This window comes from Hemitrygon akajei, chromosome 1 (genome assembly GCF_048418815.1).
Source record: "Hemitrygon akajei chromosome 1, sHemAka1.3, whole genome shotgun sequence".
Taxonomy (NCBI): Eukaryota; Metazoa; Chordata; class Chondrichthyes; order Myliobatiformes; family Dasyatidae; genus Hemitrygon; species Hemitrygon akajei.
This window is the reverse complement of record NC_133124.1, coordinates 23,536,533-23,554,573: the sequence shown is the minus strand read 5'-3', so window position 1 is coordinate 23,554,573 and position 18,041 is coordinate 23,536,533. Positions and strand designations below refer to the sequence as shown.

At 39.0% G+C, this 18,041-nt stretch overlaps 1 protein-coding gene across 7 annotated transcripts in view; it reads left to right on the top strand.

The window, feature by feature from the left end:
- rbbp8 (retinoblastoma binding protein 8) overlaps window positions 1–18,041 on the top strand; it is a 128,630-nt gene that overhangs the window by 50,070 nt on the left and 60,519 nt on the right. For 3 of the 7 annotated variants that reach the window (XM_073039170.1, XM_073039161.1, XM_073039135.1), the window contains exons 1-2: window positions 7,348–7,552; window positions 9,840–10,031. In XM_073039170.1, coding sequence (XP_072895271.1) covers window positions 9,911–10,031 — 121 coding nt within the window. In that variant the 5' untranslated portion in view covers window positions 7,348–7,552; window positions 9,840–9,910. Of the gene's footprint in view, window positions 1–7,345; window positions 7,553–9,839; window positions 10,032–14,488; window positions 14,547–18,041 lie in introns of those variants that run through there. The other 4 variants (XM_073039142.1, XM_073039152.1, XM_073039179.1 and 1 more) reach the window with 3 other exon arrangements.

Below are 18,041 nucleotides of genomic sequence, written 5' to 3'. Positions count from 1 at the left end.
GCATTTGTTTCCTTCTAGATATAGAATTCCAGTCCATCAGCAGTAGAAGTATCTGCTCATTGGTGCAAATCTCGAGACTCTGCTCTGATTATAAATCACCCATGCAAGGAGAGAACATCTCCGAGAGAGAGCACTCTCTCTTAGAACATACACATACATGAATCAGAAAAAGTAGTAGTCCACCATTTGATGAGATCATGGTTAATTTAACTATAACTTCGAACAATTCTATCTTTGCTATTTAGCCTCTGTCTGTATGTAGGTAGGAAGGGAGCCAAGTGATCAAATTTACCAAAATGTGGTCTGGGCATGAAATGGTAGGTACGCCTCTTAAAACTAATCAATAAGCTTCAAGACCTTGGCCTCAAAACCTCCTTGTGCAATTGGATACTGGATTTCCTCCCTGGCAGAACCCAGTCAGTTTGGATTAGCAATGACATCTCCTCCTCCATCTCCATCAGCACAGGTGCACCACAAGACTGTGTGCTTAAACCCCTGTTCTACATGCTTTACATTTATGACTCTGAGGCTAAGCACAGCTCCAGTGCCATATTCAAGTTTGCTGGTGACCACTGTCATAGGCCAAGTCAAAGGTGGTGAAGAATCAGCATATAGGAGGGAGATTAAAAATCTGGCTGAATGGTGCCACAACAACAATGTCCTACTTAATGTTAACAAAACCAAAGAGCTGGTTATTGACTTCAGAAGGTCAATAAGCCAGACCTCATCAGAGGATCAGAGGCAGAGAGAATAAGCAATTTTACATTTCTTGGTGTTACTTGGGAGGACCTGTCCTGTGCAATTATGAAGAAAGCACTGCAGCACTTCTACTTCCTTTGGAGTTTGCATAGAATCGCATGATGTCTAAAACTTTGACAAACCTCTATAGATGTGTAGTGGAGAGTATATTGACTGGCTGCGTCACGATGGAAACGCCGATGCCCTTGAATAGAAAGCATCATAAAAGTAGTGGATGTGGCCCAGTCTATCACCGGTAAAGCTCTCCACACGTTTGAGCACACCTACACAAACCGTTGTCACAGAAAAGCAGCATCCATCATCAAGAACCCCCGCCATCTAGGGCATGCTCTCTTCTCACTGCTGTCATCAGGAAGAAGATGCATGAGCTTCAGGACTCGCACCACCAGGTTCAGGAATAGTCATTATCCCTCAACCATCAGGCTCTTGAACCAGAGGGGATAACTTCACTCATCTTCGCTTGTTTCATCATTGAGATGTCCCCACAACATATGGACTCACTGTCAAGGACTCTTCATCTTATATTTTTATAATTTATTGCTTGCTTTTTTTTTATTATTATTTCTTTCTTTTCGTAGTTGCACACTGGTTGAAAGCCCAAGTTGGTGTGGTCTTTCATTGATTCTCTTATGGTTATTATTCTATTATTGATATATTGCGTATGGCTGCAAATAAATCTCAGGGTTGTATATGTACATTGTTAATAAATTTACATTGAACCTTGAATCTATTCCGGTCAACCAGCAGTTATATTCCCCTCCACCCGCTTGACACACAAGTACTGAGTGAACGCTGCCTTAAAATATTGAAAGCTCTTTGAGGAAGAGGGTTCCAAAGACATGATCACCAAGACAAAAATGTTGCTTCAACTCCATATTAAATGATTGAAGCCTTATTTTTAAACAAATATTGCAAGTTCTTGATTTGCCCACCTTGCCAATAGTCCTTGATTCTTTTTGTTTCAATTCTCCCCTCACTCTTATAAACTCCAATAAACCCAAGTCTAGCCTGTTCAACCACTCCTCATAAGGCGATCCATGCTATTTCTTATTCTCTTTTCCTCTTAAATGCAATGAGGTGTACATTTTAGCTACATCATTTAGTGGCACATTTCAAAATCAGGCTGTGGATTAAATACATGATTTCTGAATTGCTTACCTTTGTATCTTCTGTTTCTGACCTTTACCTTTTCCTTCGCTTTGCCTGGAATTTCACCTCCAGTCCACTGTCTAATATGCTACATAGTAGCAATTGTATGCTTTATCTTTGTTACTTCTGAAGTCCTCTACTACCAATGGATTAATTTCTGGGCATGTCTACAGTACATCTTTGTCTGTCCCCCTTTGTATTTTCTTCCATAACAAAAGGGGCTCCAGAACGTTCCGGCTTCCTTCGTAATTAAACTTCACAGTGTTGACATAATTTTATTGTTATCTTCCCTAATAACTTTTCTGTTATCTTCTGTAATATGTTTAAAATAGGTGAAAATGTCATGTCAATCTTTTTTTAAACCTGGACAACAGATTTCTTTCACTTAGATTGTTACATTCATAGTTTTTTCAGCTTGTGGAAGAAAATGAGTTTGGGCAGTTTCAATGGGCTCCTTATTGGCCACAAGAGATTAGTGGAATTAGGAAATGTGATACCTGCTGTAGAAGGTTTCTCCCAGCCCAGTACTTCTCTTCTTTTAAAAAAAATATTTCAGGGGTAGGCTTGACTTGAAGTAATTAAAGTAATCAAGATAGCTTGTTATTTTTATGTCTTCTGGTTTGGGCTAATGTCCTGGTAGTTTACTGCTTATAGTTGAACTTTGCAGCATCTGTTTTTAATAGTATGATTTGAGATTTTAAGTGGAGACTATTCCTCAAACACCAAAGGCATCTGCAGCAATCTTCTTTACAACCTTTGTTATATATCCTTTGCTTACAGCTGAATTGTTTAACACTTGTTTGACTTCGGTCAGATAGTTATTTGAATAAAATAATTTGTTCAGTCCCCATATATTCAGTTTTACTTATCACTGTGCTGTGTTTATAAAAGTTTAGTTTCCTGTGAAGAGTACAGGTAACAAGTTTCTCTATTTCAAAAGCATCCCATGACTAATCCTATTGCCTATTCCTCCTGTAACTCCGCAATGGTATGTTTATTCATGTCTGTTTTGCAGCTGTATAGATGCCTTTGCTAAAGACAGTGTTATTACCTTCCTGTAGTTAAGATTCACTGTGGATGAAAGTATTTCTCTCATTCTGTTGGTGACTTCTGTTACCAGAGATGCTGCTTGGAGAGACTTCATTTTTCCAGTTGATCATGTGCCTTAAGGTTGTTATAGCTGGGGGTGGTAATGGGACAAGTTGTCACTACCTGTTAAATGCTTCCAATGGTGTGTGCCTCAAATAGCCTCTGACAACCAAGTCCAACATCTGCCTTATGTGTGGCTTAGCTACTAAGCTTGGCAGAACTGTTTTTACTGACAGGAGAAGGGGCAAAACAGGTCACTGGTGCCTTAAAACTAGTCACTTCAGGCAGATGGGGCTCTTCAGCCAAGGTTGGCAGCTCATCTGGGAAAAGGAAAATTGATCTCAAACCTCCGCTGCTTTGCAGCTATACCTACTCATGGTGAAGGCTTCAGGAGTAAACCCTGAGGGAACAATCCGGAGCTGGGGTCCCTAAGGCAGTCTTATACTGAGTTCAACGCTGACTGGCAACTCCTGTGATACTGCTGGTTCCAAACTGTGTCGGTCTCTGCTGTTCCTTTGGATTCATCAGATGCGTGAAGACGGGGAGCTTGCTACATGGGGAACAGCTTGCTCTCCATATTGTCGGCTAACTATTACTTGGATTGCACTACCTGTATGTATAATCTATATTTTCATTTATATTTATCATTATTATTGTTATGAGCAGAGAGACAACATCTGCCGGAAGTAAATTCCTTGTATGTGCATAGGTACTTGGCGATTAAAGTCTGATTCTGATTCTGATTCTGATATTGAACTATCCAGGCTTGTGCTAGGCAGCCAGGATGCAACATCCATGGTCAACCATGACTGGTGGAGGCTTCACTCATTCACATGCCAGTATTCTGTACGTTACAGTAGAATACTGCTAAAATGTAAGGGTATATTTCGTGTTGTGTTTTCTTATTTCGTTCTTAAGATGCACAGGAAGATGTGGTCTGATTAGTCAATCTTTGCCATTTTTCTGTGTCAGTTGAACTTCACGCCCTCCAGTTGGTTTCTTTATATAGTGCTGGGGTGAGGGGTGTACCAGAAAGATGTGGGAATTTGAAATAAGCCATCTGTAGACGTGTAAGTAATACACATGCTATAAATTGAGCAAGCTGAACAAATTCCAATTTAGATAGGTTATCTGACAGTAATTTGGCTGTAGCAAATTACATTTGTATGGCATCCATTCGTCTAGTGAGACCATGTATCTGCGCCTGGGAAGTCTTCTCCAGGGCGCAGGCCTGGGCAAGGTTGTATGGAAGACCAGCAGTTATCCATGCAGCAGGTCTCCCTCTCCACACCACCAATGTTGTCCAAGGGAGGGGCAAGGGCTGATACAGCTTGGCACCAGTGTCGTCGCAGGAGTTGCCAGAGCGAGGTTGAAGGCAACGTCGGACTGCCTTAGGGACTCCAGCTCCGGATTTGTCCTCAGGGTTTACTCCCGAAGCCTTTCCCATGAGTGGGTATGGCCGCAAGGCAGTGGAGGTTTGAAATCAGGGTTTTCCCTCTCTTGGATGGACTGCCTTCCCAGGCTGACAAGCTCCATCTACCCGATCACATTTAGCATTTTTGGAATTAAATTACTTCTGTAAAGATATGGGTTATGTTTGAAAAAGACATGCTTCCACCTGGAACTTGATTAAATAACCTGGCTAAGAACAAGTTGAAGGAAAGTGAAGTTTGGTGCCTTTTGGATTTTAAGTCGAGCCGCTTTTGGGCAATTTGACTGTGGTTTTGAAAATAGTCATTTTGAATATAAAATGTTCTTATATTAAAAACAGTAGTTTAAATAGTTTTCAAATTGTAGGGTTCATCAAGAATTGAAGTAGTGCTGGTAAGGACTTGAGTATTCATTATCACTACCAGGTTTTGAAACAGAATGCTGATTTTAGTGATATTGAACTAAGTTGATGGTGTACTACATACAGGAATGAACTTCAGCAAACTGACACATTTTGTACTTTTTTTCTGAAAGTGCTATCCAATGACAATAGAAAATAATGAGCATGTTTAAACAAACCCCGTGCTCCATTAACATTTTTCCATGATACCGGTGAAGAGTGGGTTATGTTGCAAATATCTGATTCTTGTTCAAAAATATTTAGGCTTGTGTCTAACAGCTGCAAAAACAAGTATATACTTGCATCTTATGAAGATTGAGTTATTTTAAATAGCACATTGTCAACTTTTTCAAAATGTCACTTTAACATTCAGCAAGCTCCTGGTGAATATGGTTGTCAGTTGAAGTTTATTTTTCAAAAGAAACAAAGAAACTGTCTTAATTTTTCAAAAAGATTTCACATATTTTAAAATCAAAGCTGTAAGACATCTGGCTTGTTGAAGCAAGTACTGATCAGGAAATTCTTGTTTGAAACTTGTAAACTGTTTTTGTTTGAAGTGCTCATCAGGTCAGGCAGCAAAGGGGGAGAGTGGAACAGCGAATGTTTTAAATTGATGACCTTTCAAGACTTATTGTACCTTTGTGCCCGGACTAGCTTTTAGAAAGACTTATCCAGTTCCTTGTCCTCCTCTTTCATGATGGACTTCAAAAAATTTTCTGTTTCAAAAGTGTGACACCCGTACTGCTAGGGGCGCTGGAATTTGTAGTTTAATTCTGACGTCATCTGAAGGAGTCTGCATGTCTTCTTTGTGAATCTGTGGGTTTCTCCCAGTCCTTCAGTTTCCTCACACAGTACAAAGACGTTCTTGTTAGTAGGTTAATTGGTTATTGTAAATTGTTCAGTGATTAGGCTATGGTTAAATCAGGGGGTTGGGGGTTGCCAGGCAGTGTGGTTCAAAGGGTGAGAAGAGCCTATTATGTTATAGAACATAGAATAGTACAGCGCATTACAGGCCCTTCGGCCCACAATGTTGTGCCGACCCTCAAACCCTGCCTCCCATATAACACCCCACCTTAAATTCCTCCATATACCTGTCTAGTAGTCTCTTAAATTTCACTATCTCTAAATAAAATAAAAATAAATAAATATTTTGCACCTCGAAGTGTTTGCACAATGTTCAGAAAATTACATCATCTAGGTGATTTTATTTTCTCCCCAAAGCTAACCGTTCTCATACAGTTGTCAGAGGAATGTGGAGTAGTCCAGCGTTGTACCGTGATAGATCTGTGCTCACCACTAATGTATCTGTTGCTAGTGACAGACCTGTGCCCACTACTGTTGTACACGTCTTTTGTCGTGATAGTCTCATGCCCACCTACGCTACAGAATTGATTAGAACTGAATTTCTGGGATTCATTATAGTTTTGATCCCTGCTGCCACTTCTTTTGAGGACCTGCCCTAAATGTGGGAGAATAGGCATGGTAAACAGCTAGACAGAGCTGGAGTGGAGCTGAGGAGATGGAAGGAAACTCACTTTGCAAAACATGAATTTTGACAGATTGTTCATGTGCATCAAGCTGCTTCAAGGACTAATAAAACTAAAAACTTGTATATGTAGGGAGGGAATAAATATTGATATTCCATTTGATAAAACTTTTTTAAAAATTGAGTGTATGTCTTTTACCTGTTTGAGTCCATGCAGGGCTGCTACATTGTTGCATTTTGCAAGGCCATTGTTTGCAAAATGATCCTTCGGCAACTTTCTGAATGCTGCCCCTCAATGGCTGAAAAAATATCATCTGTTTCTTTAGTTGCTATGTATGTGTGCCTTACTTGCTGGTAGGTGTAGATTTGTCAACTGGCAACAGCCTTCAGAAAGCAGTGTGGTCACAACACAGCATATTTCATTGTTACCCCTCTACCCAGTTATATATCTAAGGCTCTTCATCAGCTTTTAAAATCTATTAGAGGGGTATTTATTTTTCTCCTTTTAGTGCTATTATTTCTGTTGAATTTAGTCATCATGTCATAGTTTTTTTTCAACATAAGTATGCAAGATCACATAATTATCTAGTTTGGGAGTGTAAACACCACACAAAAACAAAACAGCCATCAAGTTGATGAGAGTTTGAACTGACCTTTGAGTCAACAGCCCAACCTTTTACTGTTATTCTGTAGCTCTTTTGTAATACTGTGCATGTGGTTCTTCTAAATTCAGTGCAACATTTCAGTCTTATGTTTAAAGTTGTATATTGTCTTATTGTACAAGAACTGTATTCACGCATTTATCATGAAAATAAGGAACCTTAACCAAACCAAACTTGTGCTTGGATTTGACAGCAGCCTGACTTGTTTCTGCAGATCAGTTTTATTCCTCAATCACCTCTTTACGTTGAACTCTCCTTTGATGGAGACTGGTTGAACCAGTTTCCAGTTGACTGTAAAACCAGTCTGACTGGCCTGTTGTGCCAACAAATTCTGGTATGATTCCCAGTCCCAGAGAATGTTCAGACCTGTTCAACCAGTTGTGAAAAGCATATTAGGTTATCCATTGCATTTGTACATATGCCTTTGCGGAATCAGACAGGCAGAGCTGAGAAGCAGCTTTCACAGTGATCAACTGTGGTCCATGTGCGTTGCCTCCTGCAATTCACTTGTAAGATCGTAACTTCTGACAAGAGCAAGGTCAAATATTCATGAATACTCAGATTTTACGTTGAAAGGTATGTGACATAATGCTTGATGTATTTTCACTTCACTTTCAATATTAAATGTTTGTGGTCTGATAGATATTTTTTGTGAAGTAGAAGTAAAAGTTCCTTCTGTAAGTCTTCAAAAGGGCTTGTAGCTGAGTTGTGTAAAAATATTACTTTTATCAAGAAAAGGTAATCTGTTAATTCTCAACTTTTTTAGGATTTTTAGTTTGTTAAATTTACTGTGAATCATTTTGTTGAAAGTGTCTACATATGACACACACTCCTGAAACTCAGAGAACAAGAGTAGTTCTAGCTTTTATTTGGTAATTGATTAACCAGCTGTCCAATAGCATGTGAGAAGCAGAACAGAAAGGAATGGGGGCATGTTTTGTCATGTCTAACAATACTGGAAATCTCAGCATTTTAAGTAAATTATGTCTTCTGTACTGTCGCAGAGCTCCAGTTCTGCTTCATTCAATATCTTTGGTTGTAAAACACCATTGCAGTCCATATTGTTGTGGAGATGGCAGTGGCCACATTAGTCAGACCAAGTCTTCAGGTTAATTCATTATAATTGAGCACAGGAATTGCTGGAGAAAGGATTTAAACTCCAACATATTCATTTTATTTTACTCATTTGCATGATACAGCAATGGTGACTCTGCTGACCAATCATAATGTTAATTTGAAATCAGATTGTCTTTGGCAGAAGAATGCACACTGCACCTGCAAATGTTGTCTCGCCACTAATATTCTAGAATTTTGATTCCGCGACTACCTGGTCCACACATCCCTCCCCACAGAACTCCCACCCGGCACTTATCCCACAAATGCTACACCTGTCCCCGCACCTCCCCCCCTTACCACCATTCCGGGCCCCAGACAGTCCTTCCAGGTGAGGCAACACTTCACCTGCGAGTCTGCTGGAGTTGTCTATTGTATCCGGTGCTTCCGGTGCGGCCTCCTCTACATCGGCAAGACCTGATGCAGATTGGGGGACCGCTTCGTCGAGCACCTCTGCTCCGTCCGTCACAATAGACAGGACCTCCCGGTTGCCACCCACTTCAACTCTGCCTCTCATTCCCATCTAGATATGTCCATACATGGCCTCCTCTACTGCCATGATGAGGCCAAACTCAGGTTGGAGGAGCAACACCTCATCTACCGTCTGGGTAGCCTCCAGCCTGGTGGTATGAACATTGAATTCTCCAATTTCCGGTAATTCCCTCCCCCTCCCCCCGTCCTAGGTCCCTCTCTGCCCCTCTCCCCTTTCAATTTTCTGCTCCTTTATCTCTACAGTTCTTTCATGCTTATCCCCTCCCCCCTTTATCCTTCCTTTGATTGGTTCTCCACCTGGCGCCTCTAGCCCTTCCCCCTCCCCTATCTCTATTACTGGGCTTCGGCTCTCTCTCTCCCCCCCCCCCCATTCCTGATGAAGGGTGTTGGCCTGAAACGTTGGCTTTTCTCGCAGATGCTGACTGACCTGCTGAGTTCTTCCAGTGTTGTGTACGTATTCTTTGATCCAAGGCATCTGCAGTTGTATTTTTGTGTTTTGATTATAGAATTTTATCTTGAAATAGATTGACCTAATTTCCATACAATGGACTGGTTTGCGTCTCCATAAAATGCACTTTCATATTGATGTTATAAGATTGGCAAGTTTGTTCATCATAACATTCCTCCCCTTCTGGGTATCTAATCAGGCCTCTCATAACACCATGAAACCTCATTCAATTGCTGGCTCAAGATGGGCTCAGATTAAAGATGACATGAGTTTGAACTTCAACACTGACTTTGCAACATTTTCTTTTTCCCTGTTTCTTTCCCACAATTGGCAAAAACACCAGGATTTTGCCACCTCCAGCATTCTCCTTTTTGGAATTACAAACTCCAGTTCACCTAAGATTGTTCTGGCATCAGTCAGTCTCTATTTGCTGCTCACACAAGTTTTTAACTGCTTTGCACCGTGGTAAACTTTTCCATCCTTGGCCCCTGTACTCGAGTAATTCCAAGTCCTTTCCTTAGCCTTCCTAAAGTTTTATTTCACTTTCTCAATCTAGGAATTGCCCCATAAATATTTAGTTTACAAATGTGTGAGCAGCTTGGTAGCTTTGGAGAGAGTTTGCGGCTTGGGTACGTATTTTTAAAAAAATGTTGCGTTCAGTTATTTCTTGGAATGTTTGAGGTTGTATTTGTTCCTTTACTTGAAAGCATCCATTCATTCACCTGCAGAAGGGAGGACATTGGTGGTGGGCACTGGGGAAACATTTTCTTTTAATCTCTGAAGTATTTTTTTATCTCATCTGTTTGGCAGGTGAAGATTGATTTAGGTGGATGTTATTCTAACTGCAGTATGTAGCTTTGAAGATCTACATACAAACTACCATGAACAGCTCCAGCGTGAGTTGTGGGAGTCCAAGCACCGGGAGCACAACTGACACTACTGTAGATTTATTTAAGGATGTTTGGACCAAACTGAAAGAATGCCATGACAACGAAGTGCAAGGTGACTATTTCATCAATTAGCTCAATTAGCATCATGCTTACTTTAAATTTCCTTGTGCAAGGTGGTCTTTGCAATGGTTTTGCTTACTATAATACAATGTATTAGAAGATAATGAAATAGCATGAGGAACTTGCTCCCTGCCCCCTTACTCGTTCTCTGTATCCCTTGCGTGTACTTTTTAACCCCTAACACCTCCCCATAATAGTAAAGGTAACCCTGTTAATTTTCATAATTCATCAGTATCTTATTTTAAAACCATTTTATTTTTGGGATATATATCTTTGATTTATGAAATTACTTTATACATGTAGTAAATAATGCTCACTCAATTCTTTTCAATTTGCTCTCTCTAGTCTTTTCAATTCTTGAAATTTTGCTTAAATTGTTTTTAAAGATTACATATCTTTTCTAGATCAAGGAATTATTACACAGTATTATTCTTGCTGTGGTTTTGTCCACAAAAAGGAATTTTTATTTATACATAAAGCAAATATTGCAAGATCAGAACCAGCCATTTGGTACAATTTCTAAAGTACCAGCCAGTATAGTCTGGGCCATATGTTTCACAGATTAATCACTGTTTGTAAGTGCAAACAGATGCTGGAAATCAAAGCAACATATACACACAATGTTGGAGGAACTCAGCAGGCCAAGCAGCATCTATGGAAAAGAGAGTTTATAATTATGTTGTTTACATATGCCTTGGGTGGTGCTGGTGTTTACACTGGATGAAAATGTTTGTTCTTTCCTTTACAGTTTGGGGAGGAATAGGAATGGAGTTGGTATTGGGATAGATTTCCAGGGAATATCACTTTTTAAACACAGTAACCATACACTGTAAATGTATACTGTGTGACATCATTTTGCAGTGTTCCTGCAGGTCTTCCTTTGCACTTCCTCAAATGAATTGGAGAACGCACACAAAAAGGTTGGGTGAGATCAGAACTAGTGGTCATGGATTAAAGGTGAAAGATGAAATATTTGAGGGGAATTTCACTCAGAGTGTAGAGTGAGCTGTGGGTTCGATTTCAACATTTAAGAGAGATTTCAATAGGTACATGGATGGGAGGGATTTAGAGGCCCATGGTCCAGGTGCGGGTTGATGTGACTTGGCAGGATAATAGTTCGGCACAGGCTGGACCGTCTGAAGGGCCTGTTTCTGTGCAGTAGTGTCCTGTGACTCTATAAAATCTTGCTTTGTCTGTGGTCTTCAGTTTCTTCAAATAGTCCCAGAAAATAAGATGATCTTCTTTGAAAGAGATTCTATTGGCTCAGAGTGGACTTGCTTGCTATTTTAGCATGAACAAGTTAAATTCTTACCTCAGCATGCTTTATAGAATGCTGCTTAGGTCAAATTACACAGTGCTGGTGAAACCATATATCACTCTGTTAAGGTATGGAACTTGATGTTTTCCTTAACCTATTGCACATCAAAATCAGGTTTATTATCATTGTCTTATATGATGTAAAATTTGTACAGAACAAAGACATAAATTTACTATAAATTACAAAATAAAAAGTTCAGAAAAGGAATGTGGCATGGACTATTCAGAAATCTGATGGCAGAGATGAAGAAGCTGATTCTGAATGATTTAACAATCCATACCAACTTTCTGATGTATCTGATTTTGGCAAAATGTAATGAGGCTAAAATCTCTGTAGAGTACCTTGAAGCCAGTAATATGGCTGGATGTTTGGGATATAGTGTGCATTCACTGTGTCTACAAGACATTCTTGGCTTCTGTTATCTAAGCATGACTCTGAGCCAGGTGTTAAGCCAGGAATTTATTGCTGATTTCAAAAGATATCTACCCTTCTGAAATTTCTCTAGTCAGGAGCTTCAGAAAAGAAATTATCTGCTGATTCTGCCCTAATACTATTATTAAAAGTGATTTGAATCCAAAGACCAGAGTTTCCCACCTTTTTTTAAAGCCATGGTCCAATACTATTAAGAAAGTGGTTTGAGGACCCCAGGTTGAGAAACCCTGCCCTAGACTGATAATATTAGTAGAAAGCCAGAATCCACTTTTGCAACTGCATCTGTGAAGTCAATAGATTTGGGGGTTTGATACTTCAAGAAGCTTTTTGTTGGTGCTTTATATTACCACCAATAGGATAGGGTCTGTATCCTGCCTGGCTGTGTCATGATGGAGTCTTTACAAAATGGATCTTCATCATCCAATGAAATGAGAATGGTCATGAAACAGAAATGTGATCTGCTTAAAGAAGATGAAAGCCTTTCATTAATTATTGCATAGAGTAGTTCAGAATTTGAATGTTATAACCCCAAAACCTTTCCTCTGTCTTCTACCTTTTAAGATGTTTCACAATCATTTTTTTCTATAACAATTTTTTAAATCACCAGAGCGTACTATGCAGATCACTTTTAATCAATCTGCATGTTTTATGAAATTGCTAAATATGCAGAATAATATTATGTAGAAAATTAGCATTACCATGTAATTGTATTTTCTTTAAGCAAGGCAATTCATGAATGAATACACTTTTTCAGGCTTCCAGCTGGGTAAAGGTTGTAACCAACGTTTAGATGACAAATTCTGCAATTGTCATCAGAGATGATGCCCAGGCATATCCAGTGTTATTTATACCCCCATAGTCCGTCTCTCCTGACCAGTTAGTCCTCATCCAGTCAGGTTTTTGCTCTTCCACCTTGTTTACGGTTGAATTCCAGTTCTTACTTAGAGCGAGACCTTTATCTTTGTTAAAATTCTTTGGCCCAAAACATTGACTGTATTTTTTTTTCCATAGATGCTGAGTTCCTCCAATATTTTGTGTGTGTTGCTTGGATTTCCAGCATCTGCAGATTTTTTCTTGTTTAAAGTACCTTTCCTGTAGTTTTATTTCAATGGCTTTCTCTACCAGGCAGTCCCAAAAACCATTGGCGTGGCATGGTAGTTTTGTGTCATCAAAGTCAGTCCTATTGCCATTGCAAGTGCAATGTTCTGTTACTGCTGATTTCTCCAGATAACCCAAATGGATGCACCTCCTATGCTCTTGATGCGGGTTTCCACCGTGTGTCCCATCTGACCGATATACGCTGCTCTGATTTCACAGGGAATCCTGCAAACACCAACTGACCTGAATCCCAAGTCGTCTTTGACCTGCATAAACTGTGATTTGAACTTCCTTATTGCTACTTATTTCTCTGTCCTTCGATGTAGTTGAGTGCAGTGAATGAGTGAAAAGAGGGAACATAACTGCATTTTGCCCATTCACAGTGTGAAATGGCTGCACTTAATGTTTCTTAATGTTAATTAAGGTGAAAAGCAGTTTGCCATCTGGTACATTTGTTAATGAGGTGGAGTGAAGCATTTAAATGTTAGGCGTTTGTTAAAATCCTTTCTCATTCATCAAGTATACATTTTAAGGGTGTGGTATTAGGGCAGATGCATTTTCAGCCGTCGGGCAAGCATTTTTAAAATCTTAAACAGTGGTTAAATTCTGTGCCAAAGCTTAGAATTTTCCCATTGCTAATATCAAATGCGGGTGCAGCTAAACTACTAAAACAAAACTATATATTGAAATCCGATAAAATACAGATGCTGGAAATTTGAAATCATAAAATGTTGAGAACACCCAGCAGGTCAGAGGTTAATTCTGTTTCTTTGTGATTATTTGGAACATTATTAATTTATCCATTTTGATACATGACTTTTGAAGTCTTTGTGCATATCCTTGTACTAGTGCAGGTGTTAAGTATAAAATGGCTTGTTTAAATGTGCTACAAGCTATTTGGCTGTACTACAATGTAGTCTGTTGTGAAATTGTGACTAACTGCATTTCTTTTGAGAGCTGGCCAAGATGATGTAATCTATTTATGTAATGTTTACAGCAGATAACTTGATTAGATCAATACTGACTATGATCAGATACAATTTTAATACTAGATTGAGGCCGAAGGGACAGTTTCCTGTAATACTAAAAATATGAAAATTGTAGTGAATTTACATAATTTCCTACTTAGGAACCTAAAATTTCATTTGCTTTGGCTCAGTTGCAGCTAGTCTCTCACATTTTACTTTGGAGATTTATCACCACCTTTGAGGAAAATTGACATTTGCTCTGGTATATCTGGGCCATAAGTATCTGCATAATGTGATAACTCTAGTATTACTTAGGGCTCTCTGCTGTTTAAAATAATTTGCAGACATATTTTAAATATGTCAAAAGAGCTTATCAGAAATTCCTAGTAAACTTGTTGGAATTTATTTGTTTTAATATTTTCATTAAAAAGTTACTTTTTAGTGGAAGAAATTTCATAAAATATAAAGCTAACAAAGGCGGAGGCTGCATGAGAACTCATGTTTGTTTAAGCTACTTGAAAGATCTGTCATATTTGAAATCACAACCGAAAGGAAATCACAATCCCTTAGTTTGGAAATCATTTTGTTGGAAATCCTCTAATTCCCTTTTCATCTCCCTCTTACCATTAATAGAAATTGGCAAGCAAGGTTTAAAGTCGAGGGATCCATATTTAGTTAACTGCTTGAAAGGGCAAGTACTATGCTTTTAATATTTTCTGATCATTTTGTATATTGTCTTCTTATCGATACAAGCCTTTGTTCTGTGCTCTGGAGGAAGTGGGAGTTTTTCAGCTGTCGAAGCCATAGAGACTGCAGCCCTGGCACCACATCCATGGCAGTGACTGTCTTGTGCTTGATGTGTTCAGTGTAGGTGACCGTATCCTGGAACACATTCTCCAGGAAAACCTTCAGCACCCCACGGGTAGCATTTCTTTATGAAGTTGGTCAACAGTAATTTTCTGCTCAATGCTGTTATTTACCTTCCACCTCTCTAATCCCATTGCAGCTCCTTTTCTGGAATGCCCTTCCCTGCCCATTTAGTTAAAATCCTCATCAAAATAGTTTCCCATGAGCTAATTCCAAATGCTGATGTAATTAAGATATGGTCACAAATTGTGGTAAGTCTTTAGGTGCATTTTGTATTAATGGCACTAAATTTGTTTTCAGTACTTCCTTAAATTTCTTAAATAAGTTCTCTTTTTAAAAGCATGTTGAAGATTGAAATATTTTACTCTTGGATCTAATCACTTTTAGGTTACTTACTAAAAGTAACCTAACTTTTAGGCTACAGCCTATTAAATTTTAGGTTATAATAGACAACTTCAGTTTTAAATTAAGGAAGGTAGTATTTTGTACTTTCACACTTTATGCTCTGTGGTACATTGTTTGGCTCTGCAGGCTTCTGATAAAATTTGCAGATAAGAAAAAAATGTGGCATTAATTACCATTTTTGAGGTGACCTTGTTCATGTTAAACCTGCTGCTGCAATTTGACATTGAGTCAAGGCAATGCCAAATATGCAGTGTGTGTGTGGTGGGTTGGGGAGGCGGGTGGATGAGAGGTGATACCTTTAACTTTTTAAAATAACTGTTCCAACTAATTTTGGCACAGAGGGACAATTTAATGTAATGCATGCTCCAAATACACTTGAAAAACTAAAAACATGTACAAGTTATTAATCCTCTTAGTGTTATCCCAATATTGGTTTTGTTTTCATGTAAGGAATATTGTTGTAACTTGTATGTCTGAGAGCCTTCTCGAGCTTGCTGACTTTCCTTCTGGATACATGTATAGCTTTTTTTTTCTTGCAGTAGTGCAAAAATTGCACTTCTTGACCAAATGTCCTATTGTCTTATCATTAATCTTGCATCTAAATATTTTTCTTGTGCTACCACCTCTATAAATATGAATAGTTCTACTGCATTTCTGCCCTTACAACAAGCTCCCATAAAGCCAGAAGGAAGATGAGCAGTCTCGCTGAAAATTGCTAAGTGGCTTTTTAGAGGAAGACTGCTTTTATTTATTCAGCTTCCAGTGAAGACACTCAGCTTTAGCATACACTTCTAGTATACACCACACTAATCATCCACACTGTGCTGGATGTGAAACATTAGCTTCCTAGCAGCTTTAGAATCCATGAAGTTTTAATGTTGGGAGAAAGGTCTCTATTTTATTTATTTAATTTGTTTCTATTTGATAGGAGTTTGGGTTTGAATTACATGTTGTGCAGTACTCGACTGAGTTATTCCTCTTGTTGAAGGCTCAGATTGCGCTTGTTTCAATTTGGAATGCTTTGTTAAATGGAATGCCTGTTCATACAGGAGCTGTATTGTTGGGGAGTCTCATACCTTTAGGTGGGTGTGGACCAGGATTAAAGTTCATATCAAATGGTTTTATGGTTTTAATTGCAGTTACCTGTTTGAGGCTTTCTTTCCTTTCCCTTCTATTTAATTATCAATTCACAAAATGGAACGAACGCACAGTACACACAGACGCACACATACAACACACCTGCAAGTGCTGAAGGTTTATAAAAAACTTGCTTTAAAAAGTTGCAAGCATATTTTTATCCCATTTTTGAAAAAAAATAAAACCGATAAGATGTAAGAGCAGAGTTAGACCGTTCAGCCCATTGAGACTGCGCTGCCATTTGATCATGGCTGATCTATTATCAGTGTGGTGTGGTGGAGATGCATTTCTACCAAAGGAGGTGTAAAGTGCTCCCTCTGTTGACCTGTAATTCACCCTTGGGCAAGGTGTTGCATCTCCCAGATCAGGGTCACGTGAAGCCATGGGAGCAGGTGTGGGATGGTCGTATGAGTAGCTGGTGTATATCACAAGTCCTGGTTGTGCAACCACTGATGCCAGGCAGACAATCTCTGATAATGGCTGGGATCACCTATCTTGTAAAGACACTTCCCAGAAGAAGGCAATAGCAAACTATTTCTGTAGAAAATTTGTCAAGAATAATCATGGTTGTGAGACCACGGTTGCCTACATCATTGACATAATAATGATGATGATCTTTTTTCTCTCTCAGCCCCGTTCTCCTGCATTCTCCACATAACCATTCATGCCCCTACTAATCAAGAATCTATCAACCTCTGCTTTAAATAAACCCTCCACAGCTGTCTGTTGTAACAAATTTCACAGATCCACCACCCTCTGGCTAAAAAAAATTCCTCCTAATCTAAGTTCTAAAGAGACATCCTTGTATTTTGAGATTGTGCCCTCTGGCCCACTGTATCTAGACTTTTCAATAAGTAAACTTGTGATTACCTAATAAAATATGCATGTTTTTAGATTGAAAAACTAATCTTTGATATTATAAGATTAAAAAATTTAATCTTTGATTATTTGATTATTTATTGGAATACAGTGTGAAATGGGCTCTTCTGGCCCTTCAAGCTGTGCCTCCCAGCAGTCCCCCAATTTAACCCTAGCCTAATCACGGGGCAATTTACAATGACCAATTAGCCTACCAACTGGTATAACTTTTGGACTGTTGGAGGAAGGAAACTGGAGCACCTGGAGGAAATCCTCGTGGTCACAGGAAGAACGTTCAAGCTTCTTACAGATAGCGGCAGAAACATAGCTAACCTCTATGCTACCATGTTGCCCTATTTACTCTATAAAGTAATTGATTGACGTCAAGGTTTTGCTTTGAGATAACATGTAGAACTTGGTATTGTTCCTGTCACAGGGATGTATAAGAGGCATATATTTCAATTCAGGTTTCACAGCTCTGCTGGCAACAAGATCCATTTAGCAAGCAGAACCAAATCTGTTTGATTCAAACATGTAAGCATTAAGTAAGTTGTGCAGAGGAGTAGGGTACCTCATGAATAACTACTATTCATTAAATATCCTCAGTTAAATGTGTTGCTTTTTATAGAAAAGAGTGTCATTGCAGCTTACAAGTAATTTGATTTATAATTACACAGAAACAGAATAAATGCAGTAGAGTGAACATCAGTAGACAAAGTTCAGCACTGCAAATTGAAGATCATGTGCCTGAACTTATAATATTTTACTGAATCTTGGAGCTGTCAACTAGGTCTTGCCAGAAGCTATAAAAGACACACTTGCTGCCAAGAAAGATCTAAAATTGTGCAGAGAGATGCTGTAGAAGTACTCATTTGAGAGTGTGGGCAGGACCCACTGATATAAGCCAATCACTTGACAT